At 37.4% G+C, this 12,467-nt stretch overlaps 1 protein-coding gene across 1 annotated transcript; it reads right to left on the reverse strand.

Annotated features, from left to right (window-relative positions):
- Positions 1-384: 384 nt before the first annotated feature.
- Positions 385-9,054, reverse strand: LOC105365067 (putative mediator of RNA polymerase II transcription subunit 12). Its single transcript, XM_011503149.1, has 5 exons — positions 8,872-9,054; positions 3,852-4,059; positions 3,525-3,668; positions 2,530-2,982; positions 385-2,268 (listed from the first exon to the last, which is right to left on the reverse strand). Exons 1-5 carry the CDS (start codon positions 8,900-8,902, stop codon positions 531-533), a joined length of 2,574 nt encoding a protein of 857 aa, XP_011501451.1. The 5' UTR covers positions 8,903-9,054; the 3' UTR covers positions 385-530.
- Positions 9,055-12,467: the final 3,413 nt, after the last annotated feature.

Genomic DNA, 12,467 nt, shown 5'->3' on the forward strand with positions numbered 1-12,467 from the left:
TAATATCAAATTAAAATATACACTTGGCATTTTCGTATATGAAGTCTATTATCGTAAAATGCACTCGTATTATTACATTTATAAAATATCGCTCATATTCTAATCACTTTGAAATGTAATTTACAATTTGCACATATTTACAAACCTTGTATCCTGGGTCGACGACGTTCGCTCCTATTGAAATCTGGCAGCATTTATTCAGGCTAAGCGCACAATTTTTATTGTCCCTTGTTTATTATTAATTGCATTATTTGGGCATTTATTAAGTCGTGAACAAATGTAATAATAGCCTGTCAACGAAGCAATTTTGGGGATGTAAGTACAAGAAGGAAAGAAAAATCATAACACAGGCAGACATGTATAAATGCGATTTCTCTTTTTCTCTTTTCTTCAATTATTTGAGCTGCTGTTTATCACTTATAACATAAACAATTAAATCATTTACTTACACATCACAAAATTATTATTCAACACTTGTCACTTGAGCGTTATTAAATTACTTTTAAGGCTTGTGTCACTGAACAAAACCATTAATTAAGCGAAAGACTTGGCGGCGAATTCTCGATCAAACTTTGTTGGAGTTCGACATTATTGGGCGGCAGTGGCGATACGGGCAAACTCTCGGCATCTTGTTCGACATCTTTTAAACTCGCGATTGGCTCACCCGAATCCGTTAACTCGCGCACATTTCCCGGCAAATAGTCCTTCCAGCTTCTGAATAAGTATCTAGTGAACTTACGCAGCTGTCGAAATTTGCAATAAGTCGCGCCCTCCGCCGACTCCAACTGCTGTGTTTGTATTAAGAATCCCTTCTCCTTAAACGTTTGTTCCAGCTTTTCCCTCTGAATGCTTTTCCTCGTTTTTCGCTTTCTCCGGCTATCGTCTTGGACGCTACATGGCCGCGGACAAGTTGCTTGAGGGATCCTTTCGGCAGCTGCCGTTAGGAACGCACCGGCCGACGATCCCCCAGCTTGATTTGCTGGTTGCTGCAGAGCTTCTCTTGGAAAAAATTCGTAACCTCGCATACTTTTATCACCGGTTCCGCTATAATATCGGAAATTGCCACCGGAATCTACCGACAGACTCTTCTTTTCTTGCAAGGTCGGCTTGGCGCCGCCCGTGAATTTAAATTTACAAATGCTAACTTCCGTAGCTGGATTATTATTATTTTCCGTAGGCATGGGCGGTATAAATATTGCTGACCTCTTTCTCTTTATTGGCTGGCTTGATGACGACGACGACGAGCTTTGATTGTTCGCATTCCTCTTCGGTCTAGGTGATGGGGTAGAAGCCATTTGCGTTTCTATCTGCGAAGTTGCTTCGATAGATGGTGCGACTGGTGGTTGAACTTCTATAGGCTGCGCTGCTTTCGCATTATCCAAGATAGAGTAGATGGATTTTGGAACGACGCTGCGCTGTTCCTTTGACAGTTGTTCCGAGCCTGGCGACACCTTCTCTTGGGCTAACTTTTGATAGTACAAGAATTGCGACTGCAAAGCTACTGGATGAATGAATACTCCTGCATTAGGCCAATACAAAAAGCCAGGATTGTCTTTAGATTTTGAATCGTTGTTGTTATTTACTAAATCATTGCTGTTCCCGTTAGTTTCATTACTATCGTTATTACAATTGTGCATTTGATGATTGTTATTATTTGTAAGTGACCGGCTGTCCGTATCGATGCACTTGGTATCGATATTGTTCACGTCATTATTGGCTTTTATGTGATGTCCGGATTCGCAGAAATTCTGACAAGTCGCGCCTAAGTATTCGATATCTTCCGTATCGCTCGAACCTTCACTTTTCGAGTGGCAAGATCCGAAGGCGCTACTATGTCTCTCACCGAGCCTTATCTTCAAAAGATTCAAATCACGAATACATAAATTCAGTGGCTCCTCCTGTTCCTTCACATTATCAACTGAAATTTCAAGAGCGCGTCGTTCCTGGGTCAAACGCTTCTCTAACAAACTGCTGATTCTATTCTGAATATCGGTACGCTGAAATGATGTTGGCAGTTGCGCATCTTTTAAATCGAGTTTCTCTCGTAACGAGGTTAGCTTGGACTTATCCTCGAGTCCAGGGGTACCGGGTAATATGGTGCCATAATTTTTATAAATCAAGTGACAAATGTCTGCTTTCTTAGGCTTCCGACCACGGCGAGGCTTGCTATTGTCGAGTGTAATTTCCCCCATATATGGCAAATCCGAATACTTCATTGGCGGTCTCGGACTCGGTTGAGCAGGGCCATTCTGACGATGTGTGTGATGACTGACGTGGCTCGGTTGTTGTTGAGGTTGTTGTTGCGACGGTTGCTGTTGCTGTTGCTGTTGCTGTTGCTGTTGCTGTTGCTGTTGCTGTTGCTGTTGCTGTTGCTGTTGCTGTTGCTGTTGCTGTTGCTGTTGCTGTTGCTGTTGCTGTTGCTGTTGCTGTTGCTGTTGCTGTTGCTGTTGCTGTTGCTGTTGCTGTTGCTGTTGCTGTTGCTGTTGCTGTTGCTGTTGCTGTTGCTGTTGCTGTTGCTGTTGCTGTTGCTGTTGCTGTTGCTGTTGCTGTTGCTGTTGCTGTTGCTGTTGGTGGTGGTGGTGGTGGTGGTGGTGGTGGTGGTGGTTAAATGTGGAGTGCGGCAAATGAATGGATTGCGTCGATTGGGTCGAGGTGATAACGGATCTTCGAGAAGCCGTAGTTTGGCAGAGATTGGCGCCCGACATCGGAGGGGCTTGAAGCGGATTCGAATATATCTCGTTCTGCATCGCGGTTAGTCGCTGCAGCCAACTCTGAACGTCGACCATAGGACTCGGGGTCGGGGTGAAGGCTGGCATCGGAGTCATCGGAGCTGGACTCGCGATACGTGATTCAGCGGCAACGGTTGCCGAGGAATTTAAGGCAGCCTCTTGAGCTAAAGCTGCCTCGTAATGATCAAGATACTCTGGTGGAAGTGCTTGGTGATGAAACTTAAGCTTCCAACGGGACTTCCTGCGGCCACGGCTATAATACAACAATACAAACAAACGATCTTTTTTTCTTTGGCTTTCAACATTAACACAATTTTATAGCGTCAACTGTAGCTGTTTCGGTCATTTTTAATCAAATTTATTAATCTCTATAAAGTTCAAGTATTTCGATAAAGCATGTGTTGAATTTTCATTAAGAATTTCACCAACTACATGTTATGAAACATAAATTCCATTTTTTTTTTCGTTTCTTTTTTTTGTTTTTTTTTTTGTTTTTTTTTTGTTTTGTTTAATAATAGATAAAGAGGTTATTTTGCACCAGTATATATAAAGCGGAAGGCGCAAATAAGACTAAAAGAAAATAAATACTAACAACCATACAAAGCTTAATTTCTTTACACGACTATCACAGGATTTTAATGTAAATAAACGTGACGTTTAAAGTGAGATATTGCATACTTTTAAAATTAGTTTTATTAAGATGAAAATTCGCAGTAAAAATCGATTATATATATATATATATATATATATATATATATATGAAATACCGATAATAAGCCATTATTTTAATATTACCTGGCCGGCTTTTTGCAACCATTCTGTTGTTGAGGAGCTTGAACATTGAGGCTGTCAAACTCGGAACTGGATTGATCTATAGCACGTTTGTGATTGAGGCTCCCATCGGGAACGGACTGTGCGTCTTCGATTTCCGTCTGTGGACTATCAAAATCTTCATTATTAATCACAGTCCGTGATTATAACTCGTCTCGCTCATTTTGATTTTGTAATCCCGAATTGTCGAATGAAAATTTAGAAGAAAATATAAATGACAAAGGCCCCTCGCATTTCGCAAGCGGCTTAAAAATTACGCGAAAAGACACGAGCGCATATATATATATTCACCTAAGTGTGTTTGGCTTTCGGCCCCGATCGTCCTCCTCTTGAGGCTCTTGCTTCACTGCCATGTTGCTGAAGGACGGGTGCGGATATTGAATATGCTGTGTAAATCGGAGTGGTTGTTGAAAAGGTGTTGTTGTACGATCGGACACGGAACCATCTAACCCCGTTGATTGTGCACGGGGCACGACTTCCTCAGTTTGCATAATGCCCCCTGGAATTGCCATGAAAAAGTTGGCTATGTTATTTGCTCGTCTAATTCGTTTAGTAAGCCGAACGTTATAATGAATTAATTTATTCGTTTTAAGATAGAAGTAGCTTCGAGCGAGGGTTATAGAGAAGATATCGAACGCCCGATAGTGAACAACATGGAATGCGATTATCCACTATATAGTGAATTTTTGTATTTTAATTTTTAATGTACATTCTTATAAGCTGAGCTATGACTAACAAATTTACCCTCCAGCTACAACAACGGCAAACGACACTTTATTTTACGATGATTTACGTGAGCTGGTATACTTCATCACATCTGTGTCGACGAATACCTAATGAAACATTCGGAATAAGTGTGTGAAAGAACTGTCCATATATGGTTACGAACTACGCCTATTCTTTCTCCGTGTCTGATGCATTCATTTCGAGATATTATTAGTCATTTTGTTTTTTTAAATTATTGAAATACTATTTCAGCTGTTTTAGATGTTTTTCAGATCATTTCTTAATTGTTGGACTACTAAATGAGCAAAATATTCTACAATAGGAAATGCATTATTACACAGATAAATAAAAGTACTAATAAAATGATGACCTTATTTTTCAAAATTCATACGTTCAGTTATATTTACCGTTAAGGAGCAAATATTACCTTTCGAATATATCAATATAATCAATAAATATTAAATCTAATAATTATTCATTATAGGTCATTGCCATTGTAGATTTTTTTTTTTTTTTTTTATAAATTGCATTGACAATTACTTCGGGTAAGTCTCAAATAATACAAATAATACGAGATATTATTTCAAAATACTAAATTTATTGTCTCGAAAAATAATTAATTTGTAATATATTTGATTTTTCTGCATTAATCGATACGCGTAATATAAAGATAGTACAAATGATTAGATGAATGAAAAAAAAAGTAAAGAAAAATAGAGAAATGTTATTTATATAATGTAAAGTTTTATAAAAATGTACTTAAATTAAAATTCATCCATTGGAATTCCAAAAACTTTTTCATCTATTTTAACAGCATTATCATTCTATAATACAATCTTCGAAATAAAAACATCGATTAATAATAATAATAATAATAATATATGTGTAAAAATCTTTAAAATACCAAGATATTCTAAAAATAAATTTAATATTCCATCACATTAGTCATTAATAAGTATCGAAATGCCGAACTAGAATGAATTCCTATCCATTTACTGCTCGACGATACCATTGTGACCATCGAAACTTAATCTTAATTCATCGACTCGAAAAATTAAAATTTTTTCTTGATATTGAAAATTTCACTAATAAATGAAATTCATTAATATTTTCTATAATTTAGTTTTAATATAAAATTATAGAATTTTATTACATCGACAGTAAAAATGTATAATGATTTATGTTGTTTTGCTATGTACTTAAGTAAATAAATAAACATTATAATTTTATTGATAAACGATTTAATCAATATCTATATTGTTATCAGCAAATAGTCTTATCTAATAACATATAATAATTATAATTTCATAAGCGTTTTAAACAACGACTTTGTATTATTTTAATACCTGGTTAGAGCACGCCGTTAAATAAGATTATTATACACTAAGTGAAATTATTTTGTTATTTTAATTTCTTTAAAAGACAATATTATAATAATTATGTTTAAAAATTTCCGTTGTACATCGTGAAATGTTTATCATACATTCTTACGTAAAAGATTCTAAAGAAGTTAAAATGTTATATTCAGCTGTTGCTACATTTGAAATTGTATAGTGACTGCAGTTTTCTTGTCTATATTTTCTATTAGGAGGAGCTGATGTAGCGACGGAGAGGGAATTAAAAAAAATTACAGATATTGTAACAATATATCGTGAATATTGATGTTTAAATAATTATAAGATGGATAATATAATGGATAAAATAAGGAAATTTAAAAAGTAGTGTGAATTTTCGAAAAATGATTGATAACACAAAGCGTTAAAATCTCAGAAATCTAGTGAAAATTTCATAAAATTCTTTGCTACAAATGAAAAGTAATAAATCCTATTCTGTACAGTTATACATTATACGCGCGTAAATGGTATAGTTAATTTAAGCTTGTTATTGACTATTTAATAAATAATAATCAAGTATCCAATGATTTATAAGCTTGAAGCATATTGAAAATTCATAATTAACGTATTTTAGATTTAATAATAGATTTATTAAATATTACTCTTCTCGCATTAAATACAATTTCTATTAAGTATCAAGTTTTTTTCCGTTTTACAATTAAAATCTCTTGTCAAAATTGTATATAGTAAATTATCTATATTATAAAGTAAAATTAAACTATACGTACAGTCTGGGTTTATAATATATATATTTTAGAGGTATTAATTAAATTTATTTTTTATTTTTTATCAAAGTGAAGATTAATAATTATTATTCAATTAAATTTTTTTTATGATTAAGCATTTTGGAATTTTTTCTGATATTAGCAACTGTTTTTCAATTAATAATTCAATAATTTAAAATAAATGATAAACTATTCGAGTTGTATAAGGAAGAATATTTTCTTATTCGTATCGCAATGTTCATTTTCTTTAAATTAGTTTTAGGAACTATAGTAAATATAGTAAATACTTAAAACGTTTGTATGTTATTGTCAAATACAAACTTTTTTTATATATATTAAATGTTTTATTTATAATAATTTAAAAATTTTAATATTCCAAACTTTCGCATTCTCTTTACGGTAAAATTAAATAGAATAGAAAAAATTTGAGCATACAATGGAACGTTTTTAGGGTTATGTTAAATTTTTATTATTAATTTTAAACACAAATAATAAAAACTGTTAGAATATAAATTTAAAATTAGTAACTCGAACAATGACTGGTTGTTAAGAAACTTTTTGTCAAAAGCCAAGATAATCTTATTTAGAAATTTCAGCAAATATAAATTAACTAATATGGTAATATGTTAAATTTATTTTTAGAATATCCCGATTTTTTTTATAAAATTCATATATCTATTAATACTCGTAAAAATGTTTTCCATAAAAGATATGATAATCACGTTATTATATCAATTGTAATACTTATTCTTTTATATTATGAAATTTCATATTTCGAAGTATCACTCTCTCTGTCGCTCTCTGTGTATATATATATATATATATATAGACGTATATATGTGTGCATCTGCGATTGCGCGCACATGCGCGTGTGTGAGTAGCTTAGGGTGGTGTAAAACATAAATTTTTTTTTATTTCATCTTATAGACCAAACATTCCTTTCAAATCTTTTTCATTACTCAAATTATTAGAGAAAGTAGCTCTAATAAAGGTGTGCTCTTTATGTCATTAGTAAATAAAAATTTTCAAAACAAAACTTATATTTTAACAGCTCTTGCAACATTATTTTACGTACATTAAGTGAGTAATTGGCCATCTTATGCCGGAATAATAAATAACAATGTAATTGGCAATAGTTAGATAAGATGAGGCATATATTAATTTGAAAACTGATATAAGCTTTTTCAAATGAAAAGTCCATAGAATGAAACGCTGAATTGCGCACAATAATGAGCATTTAAATTTTGAATAATTGTTGTAAAATCTCGCAATGCAAAATTTATTTATACATATTTGTTCGCATATTAAAAAAAGAACACGAGGATGCATAACTGAGTATGGGGATTGGGACTTACTACTACTGTATTTTTCCTGATTTTCATATCGTTCGTCTATCGAATTTCCAAGCATTAAAAGAAAAAAAAAAAAAAAAAAAAATATATAAAAAAAGAAAGTAAAAGAGAAAAAAAATAGAAAATGTATTCTTCTCACAAATAACAAAAACATCGCGTCATTTTATTATCAGAATGGACTACAATAACGGCAATAACGACATTAGCAACGCGTTAAGTAATCAAGCGGAGACGTAATATATCGGAGCATTCATTCAGTCGATCGGCAATTAATACTTCGCGGTATCGAGGAGAGCACGTTCATCGTGATGTAGACAATTTTGAAACTTCAGCTCATCATGATATAGATAATCGAGCTATTTGTGGCGCGCGCGAGATACCACTTTATCCCGAGTTGGTTCGCTCGAAAGTTGTTCGCACGGGGCGTAACTCGCGCTCTCCGATATGGACGTTCCTCTAGGAAATGGCGAATACCAAGCGAATCCTAAGGGTCCACTGCGAGCCGCTTCCGCCACGCTTTTTCGCCGGCGTTGCGTGGGCGGCGGCTCGGGACCTCGAACTCGGCTGAACTCGACCCGTGGGCCCGTCCGCACCCGGACGCGCATCGATGCCGGTGTGCGCGTAACTACCATTTATTTTTTGGCTATTCTCGGAGGAGTTGGCGTGGGGCCACTATTTTCGGTTCTCTCTCAAATTTCTCACTCCGTATTTGGGATTACGCCACCCGGCGAATTGGTCGCCGTTGGCGGCATCAAAAATAACGTCCGTCACTACAATGAGCGCTAGCTCCTCCCTATCCCCTCAGTGCCCCACGTCCACATCTTTAGCCCCATCGTGTCCTCAGGCGGTCATTATATTTTGCGAGCTATCGAATTTAAGCACGTGTGCGAAAAAAATCAAAGGACTGCCGCGAAGGAAGCGCGCGCTTGATCGCGGCGATTGATCGACCAAGTTTTAGGGTGCCTAATGGAGCTGTCAGGCAGGTGGGTCGCGAGTCCCGGGTCGACGATGTAACGGCTGCTTCTGCCAATCGAACGCGACCCATTACAGACGATCCGTATTAATAAGCTTGACCAACCCGGGGAAGCCAAGCCGCCTCTAATTCTTCCATTACCTGTGACGGGAAATTTGCTTTCCGGCAACATGAATCTGCGAGTGTTCACGAGGCACTGTGGATAATTGCAGCCCGGTTTCCCGGTTCTCGGTCCTCCTCGAGCGGCCTCCTCGAACCGTCGCTGGTGCGCATTGTCGACGTCGTCGACGTCGTCGTCGTGGTCGTCGTGGTCGTCGTGGTAGTCGTGGTAGTCGTGGTCGTCGTGGTCGTTGCGGTCGACGTGTTGCCTCGTGGCACGTTCTATCCGCGAAAATCGGGGCACAACATTGCGGCACAGCGTAACTCGGTGAAACTCGGTGAAAAGCGAGATGCAGCGACGCCGGGAAGACTGAATGCGTGAACGGAGCCATGAAGCAGCGGAGGCGTAACGAAAGGCCAAGAGGAACAAAATAGACAAGAGAAAGAGAGAGAGAGAGAGAGAGAGAGATAGATACAGAGAGAGAGAGAGAGAGAGAGAGAGAGTGAGTGAGCGAGTGAGCGAGCGAGGGAGAGAGGGAGGATATGTACGTGCGTGAGTGAGTGAGTGAGTGAGTGACTAACCGAGTGAGTGAGAGAGCTAGTGAGTGAGAGAGCTAGTGAGTGAGTGAGTAAGGTGCGCGCGTAGAGAGGAGTGCGAAAACGGGAGGAGGAGGCGGTAGTGAGGCAGCGGGTGGGGAAAGTGGAATTTTGGAAAGCCAAGGCGCGTCGTCGTCTTCTCAAAGAAACGGCACCGATGCGACTTGCGAGACGCCAAAATCCACTCACGTGCGCTCTCTCTCTCTCTCTCTCTCTCTCTTTCTCTTGCTTCGCTTGCGCGTGCAGTCACTCGGTTGCTCGTTCGAGCGCGCGGCGATTTATTTTCGACCACACGCAATTGGAAGTTGGAAATATGAGCTTAAAAAGGAAGAAAGCTGGCGGCGGTAACCCGAGCTACCCCGACTGCCTGCGGAAGAGGCCCCTAATAAGGCTTGTCGCGACTTCGTCCGGAAATCCGTCGCGCGAAAAGCGGGCTGTGCGGGTGTAGCGCCCAATTTGGAGGCTTGGAAATACGAGATTGCTCCATATCGGGATACTCTCGATGATGATCACCTCCCGCCAACCTGGGCCACATATATTTAAAACGGCGCCGAGCACGTGCTAGCGCGCGACTATTTTTACGAGCCCCGCGGGCGGAGATGCAGTGGACTCGCATTTTACCGATAAGATTAATAATTGCCGGGCGGATTCACTTAATCGCCGGTCGAATCCCTCATGGCACTCATCGGTCTCGCGACTGTCAATTAAAAAAAAATCAATTTTAATAAATCTACGGGAAATGCAGCGGGTCGCTCGCGCGTGGGTGGCGACGCGCTGCTTATAAGGAATATAATGCGGCCACGCCTCTTTCACTACACACTGACAGTCGTGGAGAACTCTACGCTCTCGTCTTCCTTAGTCGTGGATTTTTCTAAAATTACAACACTTTCCGTGTCATTACCGCTCACCTTACGGATGCAAATGAATTTCGTCACGCTTTTTCCTTCTCTCTCTCTCTCTCTCTCTCTCTCTCTCTCTCTCTTCTTTTATGTCTTTTTTCCATTTGTCCTAAAATATCGCCTTATACATCGTTTATTATTTTAATATGAAATTTTTTTGTAAATCAATCAACCCTCTACATTATATTCATTATTGTACATTTATTTTATTTTAATGATCTCTTCTCTATTAAACATGAATTTACATTTTCAATTAATATCTCGATGGATCCTCTTAGACTTAGGCCAAAATGACAAATCTTGTACATTTTTTGAAACCCAATGTACTAATTTGCATAATTAATTTGAATAATAATTTTAAAAGCATCTCAAAGGCTCGCTGTTGCTGCGAAAGCTATTACGTTCTCCTTGTCATAATTTGTGGAAATGAGAAATTAGTTCGAATTACTTACTCACGTCGATTGCAAAACCTAATACTCGCTATCATTGCTTAAGAACAGCAATCCTGTGCAATATGTAATATTATTTTTCTGATATGGCACTACGAAGGGAAAATAAAATCTAGGAATAAATGCCATGTAGAAAACAGCAGAATTTCAGAAATCTACAATTTATAAAAGAATTTATCATTTAGTGTAGTTTCATTTCTTTGTACTGAAAGTACAATGAAAATCAGTAGAACCAGTCGTTCGTGCATATAACTGAAAACGAAATTCTTTATTATTTAAGTTTATATAGAATAGTATGTAGATAGTCGTATGAAATTGTATCGTTAAGATTGTGCGATTGATAAGTGTTAAATTGGAAACAATTTAACTAATTTAATTAACGTATGTATTAAGTTTTTTCTCACTCCCTTTTTCCAATTATATCTTACCTCATTAATGTTAACGAGATGTGGCACTCTTATGAGCAATTAATATTTCAAACAAAGGTCACGTAATATATTATAATACAATATATATATATATATATATATATATACCATATAGTCACTTATCCAGACCGCTAAGCAAATATTTTGCCTTTCGTATTGAGGGAGCGATGAACGCGCGCGTTTGTCAGTCATAGGGAGCGAGTCGAGGATGTAAAATTGACTTTACGTGTCATTATTAAGAGGCATTACAGATCCGATATGGATTCGCATAATTATCTGTATATTTGTTTACCTTAGGCAGGAATGAGAAAAAAAGAAGTGGGATGACTTCGAGTTTTCTGCCTATTCAAATTTTCATTTTCATTCGAATGGGAATTATTTATTTTATCGGCAGAAAATTTTAATGTAATCCATTAAATTGAGCAATACGCGCGCGTACCCATAGCAACGCAAAACAGGTCTGATTATAAAGTTTATAACGTCATTTGCCAAAGAAAGGCACGGACAGCTTCCTGCCGTTTACCAAACGGGAAGATAATTAATACACTCTCGCGTGCTCATGGTAATACGCTCCAGAATCAAGAAACCGTGAAAGAGAAAGAGAAGTCCGAGAAATCGAATGTCTTGCTCGAAAGCAACTTGGCGAGTTCGAGAGTTAAACATAGGCCAATAGCTTCGCCTACGCGTAGCCTATTCAAAATTTTTGACAAAAACGCGCCCTGATGATCGTTCCGGATAGCATCGAAGCACTTTACGTACGACGCCACGTCAAGCGTCAATCATCAATTCACCGATGAAATATTCAATTGTGACTCGAGTGTGCGGCTCGAGTACGCTACCTCATACCTCAATGGCAACATATGGGAGCATCTGGAGCCTCGAATCCTTATCTCGAATCGACCAGGTATTTTGAAATTATCCAAAGAGACTTGAATCCCGATCTAGGAATTCCCAAATCCATTTGCCATTTCAAATCTTGCCTATTGCATCGCGCTTTATGGCGTTTTAATAATAAAAAGCATTAGTTCCGTAAGTGCGAGGTATCTTAGTCGTAATTTTATTACATAACTCGGGGAGTGATGAGTTTGCTCACGGCAATAAAGACAAAAAAAAAATAACAAAAAAGAATTCGTTATTTCTATGTTGGATCCTGAAAGCTTGTTTGGAGCCGCCACTTTTATAATCCCGCTACGACCTGCCTTTTTCAACTTATTTTTCACTCCTTTTTCTCACTTACACGCTGCTTATTTCTGCCGTTGTTCTTT

The sequence above is a fragment of the Ceratosolen solmsi genome, unplaced genomic scaffold (genome assembly GCF_000503995.2).
Source record: "Ceratosolen solmsi marchali unplaced genomic scaffold, CerSol_1.0 scaffold45, whole genome shotgun sequence".
NCBI lineage: Eukaryota > Metazoa > Arthropoda > Insecta > Hymenoptera > Agaonidae > Ceratosolen > Ceratosolen solmsi.

What these genes read in the sequence shown, in the direction of transcription:
- LOC105365067 (XM_011503149.1), bottom strand. Translation starts at nt 8,902, where the DNA reads ATGTTGCCGGAAAGCAAATTTCCCGTCACAG. An exon ending in CGAAAGCCAAACACACTTAG is followed by an intron (nt 3,669 to 3,851) that starts GTGAATATATAT and finishes AGATTTTGATAG; the next exon opens with TCCACAGACGGAAATCGAAG. An exon ending in GGTTGCAAAAAGCCGGCCAG is followed by an intron (nt 2,983 to 3,524) that starts GTAATATTAAAA and finishes GTTGTATTATAG; the next exon opens with CCGTGGCCGCAGGAAGTCCC.